General features: G+C 44.3%; 1 protein-coding gene across 1 annotated transcript in view; it reads right to left on the reverse strand.

Annotated features, from left to right (window-relative positions):
- Positions 1-26,273, reverse strand: part of LOC139423238 (glutamate receptor 4) — a 162,750-nt gene that overhangs the window by 80,491 nt on the left and 55,986 nt on the right. Inside the window, exon 3 of the mRNA XM_071175036.1 lies at positions 3,726-3,965. Coding sequence (XP_071031137.1) covers positions 3,726-3,965 — 240 coding nt within the window. The remainder of the gene's footprint in view (positions 1-3,725; positions 3,966-26,273) is intronic.

A 26,273-nucleotide genomic window follows, 5' to 3' on the forward strand; every position in this document is an offset into this window, starting at 1 on the left:
AGCGGCTTCCTGGAAAGACACTGCCGTCCATGGAGAATACCCGTTATCTCCGGTTCTCACTTGGGCTGCATTCCAAATGGCACCCTAATCCCTTTATAGTGCACATCTTTTGGCCAGGCTCCATTTGCATCCAACAAGGCGCTGGTCAATAGTAGTGCACTAAATAGGGAATATGGTGCCATTTGGCACAGATCCTTTCCTTTGTTTCATTACCCCCCAGCGCGGTTCCCTATTCCACTTCCCTGACAGGACACCTCCTTGCACCCGACATCGCTGCACTTGCCTATCGATTGGTAGATTTGGTCTGTAGCCCCCTTTGGCCCCAAGACATCCACCATCCACCATATAGCACAGACAGCCATTATTTTAGGACAGCATCCATTCACACTTCCACTGTATGGGTTTCCACATAGAGCAGGGGTAATTGAGATAGATCAGAGTAGGCAATGCAGGGTCTGGACCATAATTACCAATAATCTCTGATTCTAGACATTCTATTTCTAAGGACTGTAGTTGATGTCCTGAATACAAAGAGCCATAGATACACATTACACTGACACATTATTAATGACTAAATGCAGATTGTGTACATTTGTAATATATATGACCTTTGGATATATATGACCTTTGGAGCTAAACATATGAATGCTCACACTTACACCAAGACCTGTAAAGCAAAGCCTTTGCTGTGTCTTGGCCCCAGCTCCTAACACACTACTACTGTACAGTTACTGCAGCAGGCTGGAGTCCCATTTAGAGGTGGCACTTGTCACTGTGTTATGTGTTAACAATAAAGACTACCGTTCCCATAATGCAACGCACCATGCACAAAGTGATTGTTAGAATGCCTTGCATAGCTACACACCAATGTGGTTTAGCTAGCTCAATCATCTTGTTATTAAAAGTAGCTAAACCTATGCCCCCAGCTTGTCAATTCATCAAGGAACAAACATAACATGGGGTGTTTCTCAATATGCATACTACGAGCACGCAATATGCATACTATGAGAACGCAATCTGGAGCCATGGGAGTGTCGGAGCACGAGTCCAAATCAAACTATGCGAAACGGATGCATACTCCGCTTGTACACATTTCAAAGCATGTATCGATGCAAGCTTCAATAAAAAGTATGGACAGAAATATGACGCAACCAAGTAAAAAAACGACACTACATTTATTGAAACCATTATTTGAGCTGAAGCAAGAGAAAATAAACTCCGACTTCGGAATGAAATGTCGCCCATTCACATCTTATTTGTTGCCTGACTACAATATTGCATCTTGAAAACGTTAATAAATACATTGTGTGTTAATTTTGGCATGTTTACCTGCCTACAATACCCACTGCAGTCTGTAGATTGCAAGCCCATAGTAAGTCAATAGGGTGAACTGGCTAACTACTACTGTTAGCTAACTAGCTAGCCACAAATAATTAGTAGCTAACTACCCACGAAGAATTTACATCTACCTTGCATAGTTTTAGGTCATTTTTAAACTATCTGGTTAGCTTGAATATTACAATTCATATATAGCTAGCTGATAGTTATGAAATAAAACTTTGTGCATATCTTGTTTTGTCTCTTGCCATTGTCCTGGCTGGAAAAAGGTTCAGTGAATGGGTATGTCCATAGTAAGGCAATAGGGTCAACTGGCTAACTAGCCATTAAGAAGTGGTAGCTAGCTACCCACAAAAAATTGACATCTACCTGGCATAACATTAGTTTAAGGTCCTTTGGTCGTTTAACTAGTTAGACCATTACGATTCACATGTAGCTAGCTGATAATTATGAAGTTAAACAATATGCTTTGTGTATATCTTGTTTCGTCTCTATTGTCATTGTCCTGGCTGGAAGAAAGTTCAGTGAATGGGAGGTGAGGCAATACAGTAGGGGGAGTGCGAGTGCTTCTCAAATGTAATGTTTTATGCGCTCTCCATACTCTTGTCCTCACAAGAACGGACTCAAGAAAACATCTTCGGAGAATGCACTCGGTGCAGGAGAGTGTGGAGTACGGTAGTATGAATATTGAGAAACACCCATGGTGTCAGATGTGGGATTCAAACCCACGCCTCCACTGGAAGCAAAGGCACCTCATCCACTGTCTCTTAGCCTCTCATTCCTATGTGACAACATAAGTGCTGTTATTCACTCTAAATCTCTAAGTCTATTATAAATCCCTTCTAATCAATATAAGCGCAGCCTCCATTTCTCCTTCCAATGGCCCTTTACGGCGTGAGAAACTGAAAGAATTGGACCGCTATAAGTAATATGGTTGTGACTTTACCATGGCCTCTGAATTGCACCTATTCACTCTTTTCCGATTTACAAGTGTCTATGGGACAGAGACCTGCAACTCCCGGTGCAAGTCAATTTAATGTGCCCCCCCCCACGGTTACGACATCAACATACACCTGTGACCTTTAAATATAATTTCTATCTCTCCATTTACTATGTAAAGCACTTTGAGGTACTGGAAAAGCTTTGAAGCGCTATACATTGAGTGTACAAAACATTAGGAACAACTTCCTGATATTGAGTTGCACCCCCTCAGAACAGCCTCAATTCATCAGGGCATGGACTCTACAAGGTGTTGAAAGCGTTCCACAGGGATGCTGGCCCATGTTGACCTCAGTGCTTCAGTTGTGTCAAGTTGGTTGGATGTCCTTTGGGCGGTGGACCATTCTTGATACACGCAGGAAACTGTTGAGCATGAAAAACCCAGCAGGGTTGCAGTTCTTGACACACTTAAAAGTCACTTAAATCTTTTGTCTTGCCCATTCCCCCCTTGTACACACATACACAATCCATGTCTCAATTGTCTCAAGGCTTAAAATTCCTTCTTTAACCTGTCTCCTCCCCTTCATCTACACTGATTGAAGTGGATTTAACAGGTGACATCAGTAAGGGATCATAGCTTTCACCTGGATTCAATTGGTCAGTCTTTGTCGGGGAATTTATATATTTTTTTATTTTTTATATATTTTTTATTTAACTAGACAAGTCAGTTCAGAACAAATTCTTATTTACAATGACGGTGAAAAGAGCAGTGTTTGTATGGTTTTGTACAATCAGTGTATAAATCCAATAAATTATTAAGTATCATTACAATGACTTACCACTGCCAGTGACAAACTAAAAGGTCAATTCAGTAGTATGATGTAATCATACACAGTGGAGCAACTTCCTGATTGCATTAAGACTTAAAAGGTACACGTCAGGGGCCTGCATCGCTTCGCCAGCTGTGCCACCAGAGACTCTGGGTTCGCGCCCAGGCTCTGTCGCAGCCAGCCAAGACTGGGAGGTCCGTGGGGCGACGCACAGTTGGCCTAGCGTCGTCCGGGTTAGGGAGGGCTTGGCCGGTAGGGATATCCTTGTCTCATTGCGCACCAGCGACTCCTGTGGCGGTCCGGGCGCAGTGCACGCTAATCAAGGTCGCCAGGCGCACAGTGTTTCCTCCGACACATTGGTGCGGCTAGCTTCCGGGTTGGATGCGCGCTGTGTTAAGAAGCAGTGTGGCTTGGTTGGGTTGTGTTTCTGAGGATGCAAGATTTTTGACCTTTGTCTCTCCCGAGCACGTACGGGAGTTGTAGCGATGAGACAAGATAGTAACTACGAATAATTGGATACTATGAAATTGGGGAGAAAAAGGGGGTAAAAATTCAAAAAAATTAAAAAAAGGGTAAACGTCATCATACACATCAACACACACAACTGTAAGTACTTACCCCGGTCCGTATCGTAGAGGAAGACAAACTTGTTCCAGTCGTAGTGATCGAGTAGCGAGAGCAGCGCTCCGCGGATGGAGGGCCGAAGCTGCAGCGTGAACTGGCTCTCTCCCTCGGTGGGGAAGCTGGGCGTGATGAGGGAGATGTGTAGCGCCCCGCAGAACGACGTCAGCGTGTGCACCGAGCGCTTGTCGTACAGGCCAAAGATGGCAAATACGCCCCGCGAGTACTGTGAGCAGACTGTGGAAGAGGTATGGAAGGGGGGAAGAGAGAGAGAGAGAAAGAGAAATAAGTTAGTTACTAAATTAATTTACTAAACATTTGAATCTCTTAAAAGGGAGAAATGGTGCATGTAAGAATAGATGGCGAGTACAGAAAGCAGACAGTGGTAGAGAAAGAGAGACATTGCAGATAGTTCACCAACCCATTCAAATCCCTACAAGAGAAGCCCTGTGTTGCCTATGGAATAACAACTACCCAAAACATCCACAAAATATCAAATTTCCATCTTAAATGATTTCTAGTTTAATGAGTCTCTCTACCTCCTTTCGTCACCTCTCTCTCTCTATCTGCTAATAAACCAGTGGGTATTATGATAAGATATGACCTGTAGGAGACAAACACACCGGCTTTAATATAAAAAGCTGTGTGTTATAAGTCTTTACATACACACTTCAGTTTCTGCTTAAGGCGCCTTGGTGTCTCGAGCCCTGATGCTATAATTGCTTGTGCCTTGTGGTGTGTGTGTGTTTGTGTGTGCTTAAAAAAACACACCATAATCAACGGTTATGTTGACGTCTTCGTGCACGGCGAGTGCCTAAATGAAAGAACGGCACATGGGTAAAAAGTGTGTTCAAAGCGTTTGAACTGTTCAATTATAAAGGTAACAGATAAACATGTTTTCTCTTGTGTGGTTCTTTTATTGTTGCTACGCTGGGTTTGACAGCCTTATTTTTTTCGTAGAGTTCCAGTGTTGTTGGGAGTCCCTCTCTTTGCAGCTTGTGAACACCTAGGGCTGAAGAAGAAGATGTAGAGGAGAGGGAGAGAGGGACAGGAAGAAAGTGAGAAAGAAAGAGCGAGAAAACCCCGGCTTTGACGCCTTCTGAGTTTCTTCCTCCATTTGTTCTACAAACCGTGAGACATAACAACGAGGTGTAGATGTGTCAGCTGGAAGCGAACACGCTAAAACCAACCACTACTGTCTCGCAACTCTATGTAACTCTCATTCTCCATCTCTCCTGAAGCAGAGAGGGATTTGCACATCATCAAGGCTTTCATGTCCCAGTCATGTAGGAGAAATTGAGCACCAACATACACTGTGCCAGCGCACTGTGTTGCATCAATTTGTAGCCTAACACTCATCATGTAACATTGTGTGTTGCGTCCAGTGGAGGGTAAACACACCTAAACGCCACATACAGTACCAGTCAAAAGTTTGGACACAGACTCACTCAAGGGTTTTTCCTTTATTTGTACTATTTTCTACATTGTAGAATAATAATAAAGACATCAAAACTGTGAAATAACACATATGGAATCATGTAGTAAACAAAAAAGTGTTAAACAAATCAAAATATATTTTTATTTTAGATTCTTCAAAGTAGTCACCATTTGCCTTGATGACAGCTTTGCACACTTTTGTCATTCTCTCAACCAGCTTCGCCTGGAACGTTTTTCCAACAGTCTTGAAGGAGTTCCTACATATGTTGAGCACTTGTTGGCTGCTTTTCCTTCACTCTGCCGTCCAACTCATCCCAAACCATCTCACTTGGGTTGAGTTTGGGTGATTGTGGAGGTCATCTGATGCAGCATGCCATCACTCTCCTTCTTGGTCAAATAGCCCTTACACAGCCTGGAGGTGTGCATTGTCCTGTTGAAAAACAAATGATAGTCCCACTAAGCGCAAACCAGATGGGATGGCGTATCGCTGCAGAATGCTGTGGTTGTCGCACCCTGATGTGTTTCACCTGTCTTTGTGAATGTCTCCATCCACCTCCAAGTGTCACTAGTTTTACCCATTAGTCCCTGGGTATTTATTCCGGTGTTCCCCGTTTGTCTGTTGCCAGTTCGTCTCATCTTGTCAAGTCAACCAGCGTGTGTTTCCGTGCTCCTGCCTTTTCTTATCTCTTTTGCTAGTCCTCCCGGTTTTGACCCTTGCCTGCCTTGACCCGCCTGCCTGACCATACTGCCTGCCCTGACCTCGAGCTTGCCTGCCACTCTGTACCTCCTGAACTCTGACCTTATGATTTTCTGCCTGTCCACGACCATTCTCTTGCCTGCCCGTTGGATTATAATAAATATCAGAGACTCGAACCATCTGCCTCCCGTGTCTGCATCTGGGACTCGCCCTGTGCCCTTATAGTGGTAGCAATGCTGGTTAGGTGTGCCTTCAAATCAAAATATATCACTGACAGTGTCACCAGCAAAGCACCCGCCTCACCATCACACCTCCTCCTCCATGCTTCATGGTGGGAACCACATACGGTGGTTCCAAAAATATCAAATTTCGACTCTTCAGAACAAAGGACAGATTTCCACCTGTCTAAATGTCCATTGCTTGTGTTTCTTGGCTCAAGCAATTTCATTTTCTTATTGGTGTCCTTTAGTAGTGGTTTCTTTGCAGCAATTCGATCGTGGAGGCCTGATTCACACAGTGTCCTCTGAACAGTTGATGTTGAGATCTGTCTGTTACTTGAACTCTGTGAAGCAGTTATTTCGGCTGCAATCTGAGGTGCAGTTAACTGTAATGAACTTATCCTCTGCAGTAGAGGTAACTCTGGGTCTTCCTTTCCTGTGGAGGTCCTCATGAGAGCCAGTTTCATCATAGCGCTTGATGGTTTTTGCGACTGCACTTGAAGAAACTTTCAAAGTTCTTGGCATATTGACTGACCTTCATGTCTTAAAGTAATGATGGACTGTCATTTCTCTTTGTTTATTTGAGCAGTTCTTGTCATAATATGGACTTGGTCTTTTACCAAATAGGGCTATCTTCTGTATACCACTCCTACCTTGTCCCAACACAACTGATTGGCTGAAACGCATGAAGAAGTAAAGAAAAAACAGTCCAATTCGTGGCCACATGTCCAGCAGTGTCACACCCTGATCTGGTTCACCTGTCCTTGTGACTGTCTCCACCCCCTCCAGGTGTCGCTTATTATCCCCAGTGTATATATCCCTGTGTTTCCTGTCTCTCCCCAGTGTATATATCCCTGTGTTTCCTGTCTCTCCCCAGTGTATATATCCCTGTGCCAGTTTGTCTTGTTTGCCAAGTCAACCAGCGGTTTTCCTTGCTCCTTTCTGTCCCAGTCTTTGTTTGTTTCTAGTCCTCCTGGTTTCGACCCTTGCCTGTACTGACTCCGAACCCGCCTGCCTGACCACTCTGCCTGTTCTGACTACCAGCCTGCCTATCCCCTTGTCCTGTTTTGGACTCGTATCTGGTTTCTGACCCCTGCCTGGCCTGACCTTGAGACTGCCTAATGTCTGGTACTGTTTGGAGTCTGACCTGGTATATGAACTCTCGCCTGTCCCCGACCTGCCTTTGCCTACTTCCTTTGTCATAATAAATATAGGAGCTCTACCATCTGCCTCCTGTGTCTGCATTTGGGTCTCACATTGTGCCCTTATAAGCAGAGATTAGCACTTTGCAAACATAAATACTGTACATCATTCATCACGCTGTCTCTGTCTATTCTTTCATTTTCTCTGTCCCATGTTCTGTCTTTCCTCACTCTCTCTACAGTTAAATGTCTGTAGTTATGTCTAAGCTGCAGTGACAAACATGTTGTTGCTGACTAACACAGGGCTCAGACTGTCCAGTTGTCCTGTCTCTCTCCCTTTTCCTCCATCTCACTCTCTGTTTCTCCCTCTCCAGCTCTCTCTCGCTTTCTCTCCCTCCCTCGGAAATGAACAGAACCACTAACGAGCAGCCTGCTGTTATTTCCAATAAAAAAAGACGAGCTACAATATCAACAACATCTCACACAACACACACACAGCCACCATCGTATCATTATAGCAGAACTCCATGTGTGCGTCCCAAATGGCACCCTATTCTCTGGTCAAACGTAGCGAGACAAAGGCAATAGGGTGCCAATTGGGACACAACCCACATTGGCTATGGAGCGAGATGAGGGATATGCCTTTAGGTGGAGATAGATCTCTCTGTATTCTGTGAGGGATATGCCTTTAGGTGGATGTCGATCTCTGCATTCCTGTGAGGGATAATCAAAATCAAAATCTAATCAAATGTTATTGGTCACATACACATGGTTAACAGATGTTAATGTGAGTGTAGTGAAATGCTTGTGCTTCTAGTTCCGACCATGCAGTAATATCTAACAAGTAATCTAACAATTTCACAACAACTACCTTATACACACAAGTGTAAAGGAATTAATAAGAATATGTACATATAAATATATGGATGAGCGATGGCCGAACGGCATAGGCAAGATGCAGTAGATGGTATAGAGTACAGTATATACATATTAGATGAGTAACGTAGGGTATGTAAACATTATATAAAGTGGCATTGTTTAAAGTGACTAGTGATACATTTATTACATCCAATTTTTTATTATTAAAGTGGCTAGAGATTTGAGTCAGTATGTTGGAAGCAGCCACTCAATGTTAGTGATGTCTGTTTAACAGTCTGATGGCCTTGAAGCTGTTTTGAGATAGAAGCTGTTTTTCAGTCTCTTGGTCCCAGCTTTGATGCACCTGTATTGACCTCACCTTCTGGATGATAACAGGGTGAACAAGCAGTGGTTGTTGTCCTTGATGATCTTTTTGGTCTTCCTGTGACATCGGGTGGTGTAGATGTCCTGGAGGACAGGTAATTTCCCCCGGTGATGTGTTGTGCAGACATCACTACCCTCTGGAGAACCTTACGGTTGTGGGCGGAGCAGTTGCCGTACCGGGCGGTGATACAGCCCGACAGGATGCTCTCAATTGTGCATCTGTGAAAGTTTATGAGTGTTTTTGGTGACAAGCCAAATTTCTTCATCCACATACCTCTCGTGTCTGAGCCGTTGAATTGAGACTCTACTTTGTCTCTATACTGACGATTAGCTTGTTTGATTGCCTTGCGGAGGGAATAGCTACACTGTTTGTATTCTGTCATGTTTCCAGTCGCCTTGCCATATTTAAAAGCAGTGGTTTGCGTTTTCATGGCAGCGCGAATGCTGCCATCAATCCACCGTTTCTGGTTGGGGAACGTTTTAATTGTTACCGTGGGTACAAAATCACTGATGCACTTGCAAACAAACTCGCTCACGGAATCAGCGTATACATCAATGTTGTTGTCTGAGGCTATCCGGAACATATCCCAGTCCATGTGATCGAAGCAATCTTGGAGTGTGGAATCAGATTGGTCAGACCAGCGTTGAACAGACCTGAGCATGGGCGTTTCCTGTTTTAATTTCTGTCTATAGGCTGGGAGCAACAAAATGGAGTCATGGTCAGATTTGCCAAAAGGAGGGCGCGGGAGGGCTTTTTATGTGTCGCGGAAGTTGGAGTAGCAATGATCCAGAATTTTGCCAGCCCGGGCCGCGCATTTGATATGCTGATAAAATTTATGGAGCCTTGTTTTCAGATTAGCCTTGTTAAAATCCCCAGCTACAATACAGCCTCAGGATATGAGATTTCCAGTTTACGTGGAGTCCAACGAAGTTCTTTCAGGGCCGTCGAGGTGTCTGCTTGGGGGGGAAATACATGGCTGTGATTATAATCTAAGATTGGTAGATAATGCGGTCGACATTTGATTGTAAGGAATTCTAGGTCAGGTGAACTAAAGGATTTTAGTTACTGTATGTTGTTACGATCACACCACGACTCGTTAATCATAAGGCAACACCCCCGCCCTTCTTCTTACTTGAGAGATGTTTGTTTCTGTCGGCGCAATGCGTGAAGAAACCGGGCTGTACCGACTCCCGAGTGAGCCATGTTTCCGTGAAACAGAGAATGTTACAATCTCTGATCTCTCTCTGGAAGGCAACCCTTGTTGTCAAGAGACTGGACATTGTCGAGTAGTATACTTGGGAGCGGTGGGCGATGTGCCCATCTACGGAGCCTGACCAGAAGACTGCTCTGTCTGCCCCTTCTGCGGCACAGTTGTTTTGCGTCGCCTACTGGGATCCGATCCATTGTCCTGGGTGGTGGTCCAAACAGAGGATCCGATCCATTGTCCTGGGTGGTGGTCCAAACAGAGGATCCGATCCATTGTCCTGGGTGGTGGTCCAAACAGAGGATCCGATCCATTGTCCTGGGTGGTGGTCCAAACAGAGGATCCGATCCATTGTCCTGGGTGGTGGTCCAAACAGAGGATCCGATCCATTGTCCTGGGTGGTGGTCCAAACAGAGGATCCGATCCATTGTCCTGGGTGGTGGTCCAAACAGAGGATCCGATCCATTGTCCTGGGTGGTGGTCCAAACAGAGGATCCGATCCATTGTCCTGGGTGGTGGTCCAAACAGAGGATCCGATCCATTGTCCTGGGTGGTGGTCCAAACAGAGGATCCGATCCATTGTCCTGGGTGGTGGTCCAAACAGAGGATCTGATCCATTGTCCTGGGTGGTGGTCCAAACAGAGGATCTGATCCATTGTCCTGGGTGGTGGTCCAAACAGAGGATCCGTTTCAGGAAAGTCATATTCCTGGTTGTAATGTTGGTAAGTTGACGATGCTCTTATATCCAATAGTTCTTCCCGGCTGTATGTAATACGATTTAAGATTTCCTGGGCTAACAGTGTAAGAAATAATACAAAATAAATAACAAAATACTGCATAGTTTCCTAAGAACGTGAAGCGAGGCGACCATCTCTGTCGGCGCAATTCCTGCTTACCATCCCTGCTCCACCTAAAGGATATGTCTTTAGGTGGAGATATATCTCTGTATTCCTATGAGTGATATGGCACCGTTGGACACCGTGTAAACAGAGCTGTCTGTCCCTGTGGCCATTGGTTTATAACTAGACTGGGCTGCAATGAATTCAATGAAAGGAAGCCAGTGTGAAACATACACACACAGAGGGAGAAAGCACACAAAAACACAGAACACACATACAAGAAGACACTAACAGGAGAGGATTGTGTGGAACACAATGAACAGGTAAGGCTCAATCTGCTTTCTGTTCTCCCACTTTCTCTATCTCTAATGCTGTTTCTCTCCTTTTGTCTACCCGGAGAAAAGGACAGAGAGTGAATTGACTACACAGCCCAGACAAGCTCTGGAGAAAGAGAGAGGAAGAGGGGGGAGAGGGGCGAGAAGGAGGGAAAGTGTCACAAAGCAGAGGGGGGTGTTTATAGCAATCAACTTCACCTTAGAGAGAAACACAAGCAATAACACACACACACACACACACACACACTGTCAGACTGACCTCCTTAAAGGGGCTAAATCAAACCAACCCTGGGAGAGTATACAGTGGAGGCACTACACTCTACTCCACACTCTCCATTATACAGTACCAGTCAAAAGTTTGAGAGCTTTGCACACCTTTGGCATTCTCTCAATCAGCTTCATGAGGTAGTCAACTGTAATCCATATCAATTAACAGGTGTGCCTTGTTAAAAGTTCATTTGTGGAATTTATTTCCTTCTTAATGTGTTTAAGCCAATCAATTGTGTTGTGCCAAAGTAGGGTTGGTATACAGAAGATATCCCTATTTGGTAAAAGACCAAGACCATATTATGTCAAGAACTGCTCAAATAAGCAAAGAGAAACGACATCGTTACCATCCATCGTTACTTTAAGACATGAAGGTCAGTCAATACGGAACATTTCAAGAACTTTGAAAGATTCTTCAAGTGCAGTCGCAAAAACCATCAAGCGCTATGATGAAACTGGCTCTCATGAGGTCCGCCACTCATACTGTACGTCTGTAGCTGTATGCCTATGCTACAGTTATAAGTCTGTAGTTATGTCTGAACTGCAGTGGCATACATGTTGTTGCTGACTGACATACAGGGCTCAGGCTGTCCAGATTGAAAGGTCCATTTTGTACCGTCCCACACCAGCAGTGACCCTGAAACAGCATGCGTCAGCCTTCTAGTCCACTGCACAAACAGGTCAGCAGCCCCAGCCACAACTAACACTGCACCTCACATAATCAATGGGCCCATGTGAGAGAGAGTGTGCAGTGTCTGTGCATGCATAGGCGGGGTGGGGAGGGGGTGTGTGTGTGTGTGTGTGTGTGTGTCTGTGTGTGTCTGTGTGGTACACCCTGTCCAGGTTGATTGATCTCTGTTTTGGTGATATTGATGAATAGACTTTACTCCCATGTACAAATCCACCCACCACACACACACCCACCCACACAGCTGCATCACAATTAGTGAATCCCTCACTAAAACCAATGCACCAACTCAGTGGCATTGTGGTTAGTTTGTTCACCCTGAGATTGGAAGGTTGGGGTTTGGATCCTTGGTTGAGTCAGACTCCAAAAACGGTACTCAATGCCTCTGCTTGGCACTCAGCATTAAAGAGATGGATTAGGGATAAGGTCTTGCGATAGACTAGCATCCTGTCCAGGGTGTGTACTTGTATACCAAACTGCCTCATGCTACAGAATAAGGACATAGGCTCCTTCCCCATGGTCCGTTCTGGACAAGTCTTACTTACTTCACTTAAACCAATGCCACTAACACTTACATCCTAGCTGAATTGTATTGTTACCATGCTGCACACATTTCCACAGTGTTGTGTCCCACAGGTGTTGAGCACTACACCTAACACAACATAGTTGCTGACTGCCTTGCAGCTACCAATTTACTGATTTGACCACACAGCACAAGCCACCATCATTCACCACTCGTTTCAGACCGTACATACAGTGCCTTTGGGAAAGTATTCCGACCCCTTGACTTTTTCCACATTTTGTTACAGCCTTAATCTAAAATGGATTATATTTAGTTTTTTATTCGTCATCAATCTACACGCAATACCCCATAATGACAAAGCGAAAACAGGTAATATCATTTTTTCCCCCTAATTTATAAACAAAATAAACTGAAATATCACATTTACATAAGTATTCAGATCCTTTACTCAGTACTTTATTGAAGCACCTTTGGCAGCGATTACAGTATCGCGTCTTCTTGGTTATGACGCTACAATCTTAGCACACCTGCATTTTGAGAGTTTCTCCCATTCTTCGCTGCAGATCCTCTCAATCTCAGGTTGGATGGGGAGCTTCGCTGCACAGCTATTTTCAGGTCTCTCCAGAAATATTAGATCGGGTTCAAGTCCGGGCTCTGGCTGGGCCACTCCAGGACATTCAGAGACTTGTCCCGAAGCCACTCCTGCATCGTCTTGGCTGTGTGCTTACGATCGCTGTTCTGTTGGAAGGTGAACCATTGTCCCAGTCTGAGGTCCTGAGCACTCTGGAGCAGGTTTTCATCAAGGATCTCTCTGCTCTGTTAATCTTTGCCTCAATCCTGGCTCGTCTCAAAGTCCCTGCCGCTGAAAAACATCCCCACAGCATGATGCTGCCACAACCATGCTTCGCTGTAGGGATGGTGCCAGGTTTCCTCCAAACGTGACACTTGGCATTCAGGCCAAATAGTTCAACTTGGTTTCAGACCAGAGAATCTTGTGTCTCATGGTCTGAGAATCTTTAGGTGCCTTTTGGCAAATGCCAAGCAGGCTGACATGTGCCTTTTACTGAGGAGTGGCTTCCTTCTGGCCACTTTACCGTAAAGGCCTGATTGGTGGAGTACTGCAGAGATGGTTGTCCTTCTGGAAGGTTCTTCCATCTACACAGAAGAACTCTAGAGCACACATCTCTATTTGGCCAGAGAGAGAGCGAGAGAAAGCAAGAGAGAGAGAGCGAGAGAGAGAGAGAGAGCGAGAGAGAGCAAGAGAGAGAGTGAGCGAGAGAGAGAGTGAGCGAGAGCGAGAGAGAGACCCAACCTCTTAAACATATATATCAACGAATTGGAGAGGGCATTAGAACAGTTTGTAGCACCCGACCTCACCTTTCTAGGATATGAAGTCAAATGTCTACTGTTTGCTGATGATCTGGTGCTTCTGTCCTCAACCAAGTAGGGCCTACAGCAGCACCTACAGTTGAAGTCAGAAGTTTACATACACTTGGGTTGGAGTCATTAAAACTTGTTTTTCAACCACTCCACAAATGCATTGTTAACAAACTATAGTTTTGGCAAGTCGGTTATGTAACGGTTTTCTTCCGTTGAAGGAGAGGAGGACCAAAATGCAGCGTGGTTAGAGTTCAACATTTTTAATAAAGACCATACACGAGAACACTACAAAATACAAAACAATAAATGTGAAAACTGAAACAGTCCTATCTGGTGCAAAGACACAAAGACAGAAGACAACCACCCACAAAATACCCAAAGAACATGGCTGCCTAAATATGGTTCCCAATCAGAGACAACGATAAACACCTGCCTCTAATTGAGAACTAATCTAGGCAACCATAGACTTACATAAACACCTAGACATAGAAAACACCCCATAAATATACAAAAGCCTAGACTAGACAAAACACATAAATCCCCCATGTCACACCCTGACCTAACCAAAATAATAAAGAAAACAAAGATAACTGAGGCCAGGGCGTGATAGGTTACGACATCTACTTTGTGCATGACACAAGTCATTCTTCTAACAATTGTTTACAGACAAATTATTTCACGTATAATTCACTGTATCACAATTCTAGTGGGCCAGAAGTTTACATACACAAAGTTGACAGTGCTTTTAAACAGCTTGGAAAATTCCAGAAAAGGATGTCATGGCTTGAGGCTTCTTATAGGCTCATTGACATAATTTGAGTCAATTGGAGGTGTACCTGTGGATGTACTTCAAGGCCTACCTTCAAACTCAGTGCCGCTTTGCTTGACATCATGGGAAAATCAAAAGAAATCAGCCAAGACCTGAAATTGTAGACCTCCACAAGTCTGGTTCATCCTGGGAATTTCCAAATGCCTGAAGGTACCACGTTCATCTGTACAAACAATAGTACGCAAGTATAAACACCATGGGACCATGCAGCCGTCATACCGCTCAGGAAGGAGACGCGTTCGGTCTCCTAGAGCTAAACATACTTTGGTGCGAAAAGTGCAAATCAACACCAGAACAACAGCAAAGGACCTTGTGAAGATGCCGGAGGAAACAGGTCCAAAAGTATCTATATCCACAGTAAAACAAGTCCTATACCGACATAACCTGAAAGGCCGCTCAGCAAGGAAGAAGCTACTGCTCCAAAACCGCCTTAAAACAGCCAGACTACAGTTTGCAACTGCACATGTGGACAACGATCGTACTTTTTGTAGAAATTTCCTCTGGTCTGATGAAACAGAGCACCCAAAAAACTATACATACAGGTACCTAGGCCTAAACATCAGCGCCACAGGTAACTTCCACAAAGCTGTGAACGATCTGAGAGACAAGGCAAGAAGGGCCTTCTATGCCATCAAAAGGAACATAAAATCAGTTATAGAACCCATTGCCCTTTATGGTTGTGAGGTCTGGGGTCTGTTAACCAACCACAAATTCACAAAATGGACCAAATTGAGACTCAGCATGCAGAATTCTGCAAATATATCCTCCATGTACAACTTAAAACACTAAATAATGCATTAGGCCGATGAATTAGGCCGATACCCTCTAATTATCAAAATCCAGAAAAGAGATGTTAAATTCTACAACCACCTAAAAGGAAGCGATTCCCAAACCGTCCATAACAAAGCCATCACCTACAGAGAGATGAACCTGGAGAAGAGTCCCCGAAGCAAGCTGGTCCTGGGGCTCTGTTCACAAACACAAACAGACCCCACAGAGCCCCAGGACAGCAACACAATTAGACCCAACCGAATCATGAGACAACAAAAAGATAATTACTTGGCACATTGGAAATACATTTTTTTAAACCCAGAGCAAACCAGAATGCTATTTGGCCCTAAACGGAGAGTACACAGTGGCAGAATACCTGACCACTGTGACTGACCCAAAATTAAGGAAAGCTTTGACTTTGTACAGACTCAATGAGCATAGCTTTGCTATTGAGAAAGGCTGCCGTAGTTAGACCTGGCTCTCAAGAGAAGACAGGCTATGCTCACACTTCCCACAAAATGAGGTGGAAACTGAGCTGCACTTCCTAACCTCCTGCCAAATGTATGACCATATTAGAGGTACATATTTCCCTCAGATCACATAGACCCACAAAGAATTAGAAAACAAACCCAATTTTGATAAACTCCCATATCTATGTTTATTTATCTTCTCTTCTGTACTTTTAACTATTTGCACATAATATTTTAAATGTTTTTATTCTTTTGGAACTTTTGTGAGTAACAGTAATGTTTACTGTTGATTTGTATTGTTAATTTCACTTTTGTTTATTATCTACTTCACTTGGTTTGGCAATGTTAACATATGTTTCCCATGCCAATAAATCCCTTAAATTGAATTGAGAGAGAGAGAACGAGAGAGAGACTTGTGACTTTGTCATGCCCTGACCTTAGAGAGCCTTTTAATGTCTCTATTTTGGTTTAGTCAGGGTGTGATTTGGGTGGGCATTCTATGTTCTTTATTTCCGTGTTTCTGGCCGAGTGTGGTTCCCAATCAGAGGCAGCTGTCTATTGTTGTCTCTGATTGGGGACCATACTCAGGCAGCCCTTTCCCTCCTTCTGTGTGGGATCTTGTTCTTTGTTTGTGTGCAGGTAGTTTGCACAAAGAAGCTGTTCGGTGGTTGTATTCTTTATTGTTTTGTCTTTTCTAAAGTTTCAAAACGTTAATAAATTATGTGGAACTCAAAGAACGCTGCGCCTTGGTCTCATCCTTCCGACGACACCCGTTACAGACTTTTTGTCTTTCTTTAATGAAACATTCTAATTTTTATTAAAACCTCACCCCCCCCCCTTAAAATAAAACTCCATCTAAAACCCACCATACTCTACGCCCCACATACCCCCTGCCACTGATGTGCCTTCACTCCTGTTATGCTCCTAATGTTCCTCACTTTAATGCAGAGGTTGTAGAGGGCTTTACCTCCCACCCCCTCAAACTCCCCCAGGCTCGGAGTGTCAAAATCTAACAAGTCTTCCAGACCCCCATGCCAGTCCCCAGTCTCAGCCGTCACCTGCAGTGGCGGAAACATTGGTGGCCCCTCCCCATTTGGCCGCTCAAACACCAACCTTAACGGCTCAGACAGTGCCTCCTGGACCTTCTCCAGGAATCTCTCCAGCAGCCTAAGAGACGTTATTCCTGTTTGTTGTGCCAGGACTTCGGGGTTTTCCATCCCTCCTCTCCCAGCAGTTGCAGGTCACCCAGCCTTTGTAAACCCACTGCCATCAGTCGCCTATGCAAGGTGGCCGACTGAACCGATCTCAAAGGGATGGCTGGGTTGTGGAAGATAGGCTCCTCCCACACCCACAGCCCAGGCTCCACACCCCCTTCTCGTGTGGGCCTTAGCAGCTGCCAAAATCCGAGAGATCTGTTGTACTCAGCCCCTCCAGCCTCATGAGGAATAGCTGCCGGTTCAACCCTAATCAGCCAGCACCCTCCCTCTATATGTCACTTGGGACAGGAGCCACCTCCATCTGGCCAGTCTTGACACCACTGCCTGTGACAGCCCCACCCAGTTCTTCCTGACCCACCTCTCCGAGCCCAGGTACACCCCCAACATTTTAAGCCCTTCACAACCCCCCTGCAAACCCCCTGGAATCGCCCCAAAACAGAGCTTTGCACTTGACCCAGTTTACCTTAGCTGATGAAGCTCCCTTGTCTCTAGTGCCTGCATATCCTGACCATCACAGAAACATCATCTGCATACGCTGACACTGCTATGCCTGTCACCACACCCATACCTGTCCAGCACACTCCCTGCAGTCTCCTGCGTAGCAGGCCCAAAAAAGGCTCAAGTGTATATAACTGACCCAATAGAGGGCATCCTTTTCTAATGCCCCGTCTCACCCAGACTGGCCTACCGAGCCCCCCTCCACAACATGACGCCCTAGCATACAACATCTTCAGAAAGGTCTAAAACCTTTCCACAAACCCAATACCAGACATCACATTAAACAGATACTCATGGTCCACTCTATCAAAAGCCTTCTCTTGATCTAAAGAGACCAGTCCAAAGTTCACATTAGAACCTCTCAACAAGTCCAACATGTCCCTGATTAAGAACAAGTTGTTCGTGATTGAGTGTTCCAGTGCCTGGACTGGGCACCGGCGCAGAGGAAGTCTCCGGCCATGGAGCGGGAGTGCGGGGAGCCTCTTCAGGGCGAGTGCGGGGAGCCTGCACAGGAAGTACCGGGCTGGGGAGGCGCACTGGAAGCCTGGTGCGTGGAGCCGGCACAGGTTACACCGGGCTGATGACACGCTTCTCAAAATGCCTGCGCTGCAGCATACTCCTAGCCAACATCTCTCTTTGATATCTCTCCTCAAACTGCTCCATCGACTCCCAGGCGGTCTCTGGCTCTCTCCTCGGCTCGGCCGGCTGCCCCTTGTGCCCCCCCCCCCAAAACAATAGGGGTTGCCCTTGGTCTGTTTGTGGCCGCGGACCCCGACGTTGTCGCACACACAGGATCACACATTTCTGCCCTATTCAACTCCACAGTTCGCTCCCGCATCCCCCCCACCACAGAGGTCACCCTCCCATCAGACAGCCATAGACAATGCATACCTTTGGCTTCACCGCTCTGTCTTTCCAAACCAAAGAAGAAGGAGCTGGGAGCATCCATCTCCTTGAGCATGGAGAACCTAGCTCTTACAAGTGCTCCCTTTGCTTTAACCTGGAAAAAACTGCCCAGCCCCTATGTAATTTAGCTAAATTAGCCTGGAGGCCTACACTGTCTTGCTCCATCATCTCTACCTCCATCTCACTAATACTACGCTCGAGTTCCCCCAATACTCTCCTAGCCTCTGAGGATGATAGAGCTGTATACTGTTGACAGAAAAGCCAAATTTGGACTTTCCCCACATCCCACCATTGACTCAGAGACTCATACTCCTCTCTTCGCTGCCCCCACCTTTCCCAAAAGTCTGGAAACCTGAGCAAAAAGTGGCATCTTGTAAGAGCTTTACATTAAACTTCCAATAGGATGCCTGCCGAGGCCCTGGTGAAATAGACAGCCAAGCCATGGTTATGTGATGATCCGAAAATCCCACCGGGAGAATGGTAGCGCCCAATAGCCTATTGCTCCGATTCCTGGACACGTAAAAACGATCAAGTCGGGCTGCACTCACCCTAGCCCCAAAAACCTTCACCCACATATACTGTCTTGTGTTGGGATGTTTAGTTCTCCAAACATCCAATAGGTTGAACTGATTAATGATGTCTTTCGTCAAATTGTACAGTTCCAGTCCCCGCCGACCACCACGTCTCCTCAGGCGCTACCTGTGAGAGTTCCTGTCTAAGACACCCACATAGAACACCCCTCTCTCTCCCTGTTAGGTGCATCCACATTTATAAAGACAAAACCCATGTTGTTAATTGTTGCTTTTACAACAAGCAGCATACCCCTACACACCTTCTTTGAGGAGCACATTTTTACAGACAGACCCGGTACAAAAAGGACTGCCACCCCTGCACTAAAATTTGTCCCATGGCTTAACACACCGCACCAGCCTCTCCCACCTCCTTTCTTCTCCCCCTTTTTCCTTTTCTGCTTGACACCCTCCTCCTCCTCCCTAGTCTCGTACACTTCCCCACTATACTCTCCTCATCCACTAGCATAACCTGACTAGACCCAGCCTCATCTGCACCACCCTCCATAGCATGACTAGGCCCAGCCTCAGCTACCCCACCATCTCTGGCATGACTAGGCCCAGCCTCATCTACACCACCATCCCTGGCATGACTAGGCCCAGCCTCTGCTGTCTGCGTCTCATTGCCCCCTGCACGTTGACCTCGATTTTCCCCACTGGCGCTTGTACCCTCACATTGTCTATGGCCTTTATGTGGGCATGCAAAGATCTTATGCCCCAAATACTCACACTCAAAGCACCATCTGTGCTGACAAACCCTGTGTAGAGCCCATCCCCATGCCTCACTTTAAAATGCACATTTAGCTGTTGCTCATTGTTATTCAGAAACATGAACACTTGCCTCCGGAACGGAACAACGTGCTTAACGGCATCTGCCTGAAAACCTGCCGACAGTACATGCAAACCGCTAGCAAACTTACCAAAACGACTCAGCTCTTTCCTGATTTAATCATCCATAATAAACAGAGACAAATTTGCAACTGCCACCCTTGTCGAAGAGGTAGAAAGAGGCGAAATTGGCACCAACACACCCCTTACAAATATTCCACTAGCAATTAGCCTACCAACCAAATTAGCTCTTTTCATGAACACAACAACAGCTTTGTTCATTCTGGAAGCCGGAATGTATAAATTCAGCTCCTACCTGTTCACCGACTGCGAGCAGAACCTACTCCACCTTAACTCCATTCTCAGGAACACACCTGAATCCATGCCGTAACGACAGCGTCTCCTCTGCGCTAGGCTGAGAAGCCATCTTCCAAACCCCAGGAAACTAACTCTGTCCTCTTCCACTCTACTTTGAAAAAACCTGTGGATACCACTAAAACAAATAGTGCATTAACCCACCACCATAGAAAATAAAAATGGAAAGAAAAGACCAAGACAGAATCCAGAAAAAAAATTAGGACAGAGCCCTCCACACCAAAAACTCAAACTCCAAAAAACTCCCAGCATGCACTGTGAGAGAGAGAGAAAGAGAGACCCCCATGTGTGTGTGAACAGATGTCAATAGGGTAATCGATACAGGTCAATAAAGAGCTCTTCCTTCGGCGTGTTGAAAATAAAGAGGGACCGTGTCTGTGATAAAGCAATCATAGTCAACCACCCAGAGCCACCAGCGATCAGTAATTGTAAAGAAGAATGTAGTAGAATAAAGTAGAATTTTGTAGAATGCAGATTGTAGTGGAATACAGTTGAATGTAGTAGAATGCATCAGAATGCTGTAAAATGCAGTAGAGAAAGCAGTAGAATGCAGTAGTAGAATACAGCAGAATATAGAACAGTAGAACACAGCAGAATGCTGTGGATTGCAGCAGGATCCTATAGAATGCAAAATACATTCTGAGTATGCAGCAGGATGCAGAAGATAATGCAGTAGAATGCTGTATAGACTACATCATAATGCTGTACAGAATGCAGTAGAATACATCAGAGTACTTCATTTAATGCAGTAGAATACATCAGAATGCATTTGAGAAGGCTGTACAGAATGCAGTAGAATGTATTTGAGAATGCTGTACAGAATGCAGTAGAATTCATCAGAAGGCTGTATAGAATGCAGTAGAATGCATCAGAAGTCTGTACAGAATGCAGTGGAATACATCAGAAGGATGTACAGAATGCAGTAGAATGCATCAGAAGTCTGTACAGAATGCAGTAGAATGCATCAGAAGGCTGTACAGAATGCAGTAGAATGCATCAGAAGGCTGTACAGAATGCAGTAGAATGCATCAGAAGGCTGTATAGCAGGGCTGCCTAAACCTCTTCCTGGAGATCTACCGTCCTGTAAGGTAAGTAGAATTAAATTAGGGTTGGACTGAAAACCCACAGGACGGTAGATCTCCAGGAAGAGGGTTGGGCAACCCTGCTGTATAGAATGCAGTAGACTGCAGCCTCTTTCTGACCTTGTTCAATTAAAGCTGATCTAATACCATGCTGCTTCTGCATGCTGCATTCCCTACTTCCCGAAGAGTTCAGCTCCATGGTCTAGGAGGGTGTGTGTGTTTGTGTGTGAACGAGAGACAAAGAGAGAGACAGAGAGAGAAAGACAGGGAGAGTGTACACGTGTAGGATCTGATGTGAATTATTATGTGGATTGTATTTCATGGAAAAAAATGTGTAGGGTGGACGGTAGTCTAGCGGTTAAGAACATTGGGCCAGTAACTGAAAGGTTGCTGGTTTGAATCCCAGAGCCGACTAGGTGAAACATCTGTTGATGTGCCCTTGAGCAAGGCATTTAACCCTAGTCGCTCTGGATAAGAGTGTCTGTTAAATGCAAATAAGGTCTGACATTTTATAATTGTTTTTACACCTTGAATACACTACAAGTTTGCATTTCGTGCTGCACAGGAACATTCTCATCAACAACAGAGTGATCAAATTAAGATAATCTGTGTGTCTGTGTGTGACGAAATGCACACACACTGACTGCTCCTTATTTCGTCTGTGGCGGCCCTGTCTGAATGCAGAGATAGAATCCCGCTGGACGACAGCACAATGTTTCCACATCATGCATGACTGCGATCGACAGACTACCACCCCACTCTTCCCTGTCCTCCCTCTACCCCACCTTACATGCCGTCTGCTCTGGTACATCTCCCACCGTGCCAATGGGGGTTCCCCCCCACGTCCTTTACCCCGTCATCCCTCCTCATCTCCACCTCCTCAATGTTCTCCTTTACAAATAGTAAAGAGTGTCATAAAAACAGGCCGGCAATCCACCTTGAAATACCAAGAGAGTGGAGAGAAGGAGGGAATGGGGTGGAGGGGAGGAAGTTGAGAGAAGGTTGTTATATTTTTGAAAGAGACTGACCGTAACAGTGTGAGAGTCCTGGTGTGGTGTATTGGAGTGAGCAAAAGATGTGTGTGTGTGTGTGTGTGTGTGTGTGTGTGTGTGTGTGTGTGTGTGTGTGTGTGTGTGTGTTTGTGTGTGTTTGTGTGTGTTTGTGTGTGTGTGTGCGGAGATTGGCAGTTCTTAATGTCAAACCATTTGAAGTTACTTGAGTTCGAATAACCACAGATCTAGGATTAGATTAACAGATTTCCCCACCTTCAATCCTAACCTCAACCATTATCTTAATGAAAATAAATCTGACCTTGTGTCAGTGGTTAGATAGCAACTTCTACCTACTTGGCATGAGAAGAGAGGACCCAGGTAGGTCCTGTGATACAAATCTATACAAGGAGGAACCAAGGACATGATAAAAACACAAGTCATTCAAACTTGAGAACATACAGGCAAGTACACAATAACCTAAGTGCACGCTGTGAGCCGACAGTGCATTCAGCTGTCAGCCAATGCTAGCTAGACAACTCACTCAGTCCTTCCTTATGGGACGAGCTATGACAGATGGTTAAAATACGGTCATGACCGTAACTTAACCTCACCATCACGAGAGGCAGACACTGTTCAGTATTCCACACAACAATCACAGAAAACGATCATGAGAAGGCGTTAATAAAAGAAACTGCAAAAAAACTTTAAAATACCGTCATGACTGTAACTCAACATCACCATCATCATCACCAGAGGCAGATGTGCTTCAGTATGCCTCTAAAGCACAATCACAAAAAACTACACCATGAAAAGTATTTTACACAAAAAAGCAGTTTATCTTTTTGAAAAAATACATTCTGGTCATGACCATAGTTCAACCTCAACAACCACCCGAGGGTGTATATATACACTACCATTAAAAAGTTTGGGGTCACATAGAAATGTCTTTGTTTTTGAAAGAAAAGCACATTTTTGTCCATTCAAATAACATCAAAATGATCTGAAATACAGTGTAGGCATGGCAGCTTCATTAAATAGTACCCGCAAAACACCAGTCTCAACGTCAACAGTGAAGAGGTGACTCTGGGATGCTGGCCTTCTAGGCAGAGTTGCAAAGAAAAAGCCATATTTCAGACTGGCCAATAAAAAGAAAAGATTAAGATGGGCAAAAGAGCACAGACACTGGACAGAGGAACCGGAGTCGCCTCTTCACTGTTGGCGTTGAGACTGGTATTCAGCAGGTTCTATTTAATGGAGTTGCCAGTCGAGGACTTGTGAGGCATCTGTTTCTCAAAGTAGACACCCTAATGTACTTGTCCTCTTGCTCAGTTGTGCACCGGGGAATCCCACTCCTTTATTTATTCTGGTTAGAGACAGTTTGCACTGTTCTGTGAAGTGAGTAGTACACAGCATTGTACGAGATCTTCAGTTTCTTGGCAATTTCTCGCATGGAATAGCCTTCATTTCTTAGAACAAGAATAGACTTACGAGTTTCAGAAGAAAATGCTTTGTTTCTGGCCATTTTGAGCCTGTAATCAAACCCACAAATGCTGATGCTCCAGATACTCAACTAGTCCAAAGAAGTCCAGATGTATTGCTTCTTTAATCAGAACAATAGTTTTCAGCTGTGCTAACATAATTGCAAAATATTTTTCTAATGATCAATTATCCTTTTAAATTTATAAACTTGGATTAGCTAACACAATGTGCCATTGGAACACAGGAGTGATGGTTGCTGATAATGGGCCTCTGTACGCCTATGTAGATATTCCATAAAAAAATCAGCGTTTCCAGCTACAATAGTAATTAACAACATTAACAATATCTACACTGTATTTCTGATCAATTTGATGTTATTCTAATGGACAAAAAATAGCTTTTCTTTCAAAAGCAAGGACATTTCTAAATGACCCCACACTTTTGAACGGTAGTGTATATGTTATACTTTTAAGCAAAAAGGCACCTCGGGGGTTTGTGGTATATGGCCAATATACCACAGCTAAGGGCTGTTCTATGGAGTGCCTGGATACAGTTCTTAGCCGTGGTATATTGGCCATAAACCACAAACCCCCAAGGTGCCTTATTGCTTTTATAAACTGGTTAGCAACGTAATTAGAGCAATAAAAATACATGTTTTGTCATACCCCTTTTATACGGTCTGAAATACCACGGCTGTCAGCCAATCAGCATTCAGTGCTCGAACCACCCAGTTTATAACTATGGATATATACCCCTCAGTACTGTACACTATAATCACAGACAACTATATTGAAAAGGAGTTTACAGACATCAGAAGAAAAATGCCTACCAGTAATATAAAATAAAAAAAATCCCTTTTCCCATCTCAAATTTCTAGGGAACCTATAAGGGAACACAGAGAAGCATGAATGGAATTCGTAACACTCCTCAACAGGCGTATATTAAAATTGTTAAAATGTCCAGGCAGGACTTAACTAAACTCCCAGGAAATTCTTAACCACTTATCATCCATAAAACATGAGTCAGCTTGGGAGACGGTAAAGTGTGTATATGTGTGTGGCAACTTCCTGCGATTGAGAGATAATGGTGGAAGTATGTAGAAAGACTCCACTTGAGCGACTTTGACACGCTACCCAGCTAGCAAATAACGTTCTGAGAACCATATGCTTCTTAAAACTTGGTGAGAGCGTGGTTTTCCTATGGTTATTTTGCATACAATCTTCCCAAAAATATCTGGGAATGATGTAGTAGTTGCCTGGCTTTGGAATATTCTCAGCACATTTAAGGAACATGGCAAAAAACGTATATTGGTATTTCATTACTTTAACAGTACATTTCTTAAAAGTTCAAACATTGTTACATTTACATTTCATTAAACTGTTTATAATGTTCTAGGAATGTTCACCAAATAGTTAACATTGGGAATGTTCTCAAATAACTCTGAGGAGGTTAAGATCCAGCGTTCTTCTGATTGAATTTCAGTACTTCAGCATAACGTTTCCTACAGGTTTCCTCGTGACTCTATATAAAGTAATGTTCTAAAATTGTTCCAAAAATGTTAAGAAATCATTCCATAAAAACCACAAGTAAACTTTAGTAACATTCAGAGAACGTTCCAAGAATGCTATTTAAAAACAAACATTCCGTTTTCAGCATCAACACAACATGATTGTCAATATTGTTAAGTGTGTTCAGCTGTGTTGGGATCCCCCACTAATTGTCTCCACCTGATCTTAATGAGCCCTTGTTTCCTTTGAAATGGTGTCTGTTTGAATAGACTAAAATGAAAAGCTAAAAATGTGTAAAAAAAAACATGGCATACTAGCTCCGTCCTCGAGGCGCAGTGAACAAATTCCATAGATAGAGAACAGAAGATTATAGGTTCGAATCTAACTGATGTCATGTCATAATAAAAAAGAAATGTGTTTGCGTGATTTATGCCGAAGGAAATGCATTTCCATGTGTCCTAAATGTGCTTGGATTTCTAAAAAGTTAACCCCAAATAAGCTAGCAGTATTATTAAAAGTCTTATTGAAACGTTCAGTGAAAGTTTTAAGGAAGTATTTCAAAAACCTCCAAATAACCTATAATTTACATTCTCAGAGCGTTAATAAATAAAACCTCCCACTGGATGACTTTCATGGAACCAGAGAGTAAAATGTTCACAGAACCTCCCTGCAACCTAAAAATAAATATTCCCAGAACAGGCAAAATGTTAATTTCTGTTCACAGAATGTTCAAAAAACGTTCAATTTTACCTGTCACGAAATGTAAGGCTTCGTTCCCAGAACCAACGGGATACCAAAAAAGTATGTTTCCCACAACTTCCAAGGAACCAAATGTGGAAGCTGGGTGTAGCCTAAGAGGCGCTAACAGCTAGCCAGTTTAGATGTGTGATTTACCACTCAGACAAGGCTTTTACTTTGAGTTCCAAATGGCACCATATTCCCTACATAGTGTACTAGTTTTGACCAGGGCTCATCAAAAGTAGGGCACTACATAGGGAATTGGGTGCCATTTGGGATGCTCAAAGCCTTTGGGAAAACCAACGCCGGT

The sequence above is a fragment of the Oncorhynchus clarkii genome, chromosome 12, assembly GCF_045791955.1.
Source record: "Oncorhynchus clarkii lewisi isolate Uvic-CL-2024 chromosome 12, UVic_Ocla_1.0, whole genome shotgun sequence".
NCBI lineage: Eukaryota > Metazoa > Chordata > Actinopteri > Salmoniformes > Salmonidae > Oncorhynchus > Oncorhynchus clarkii.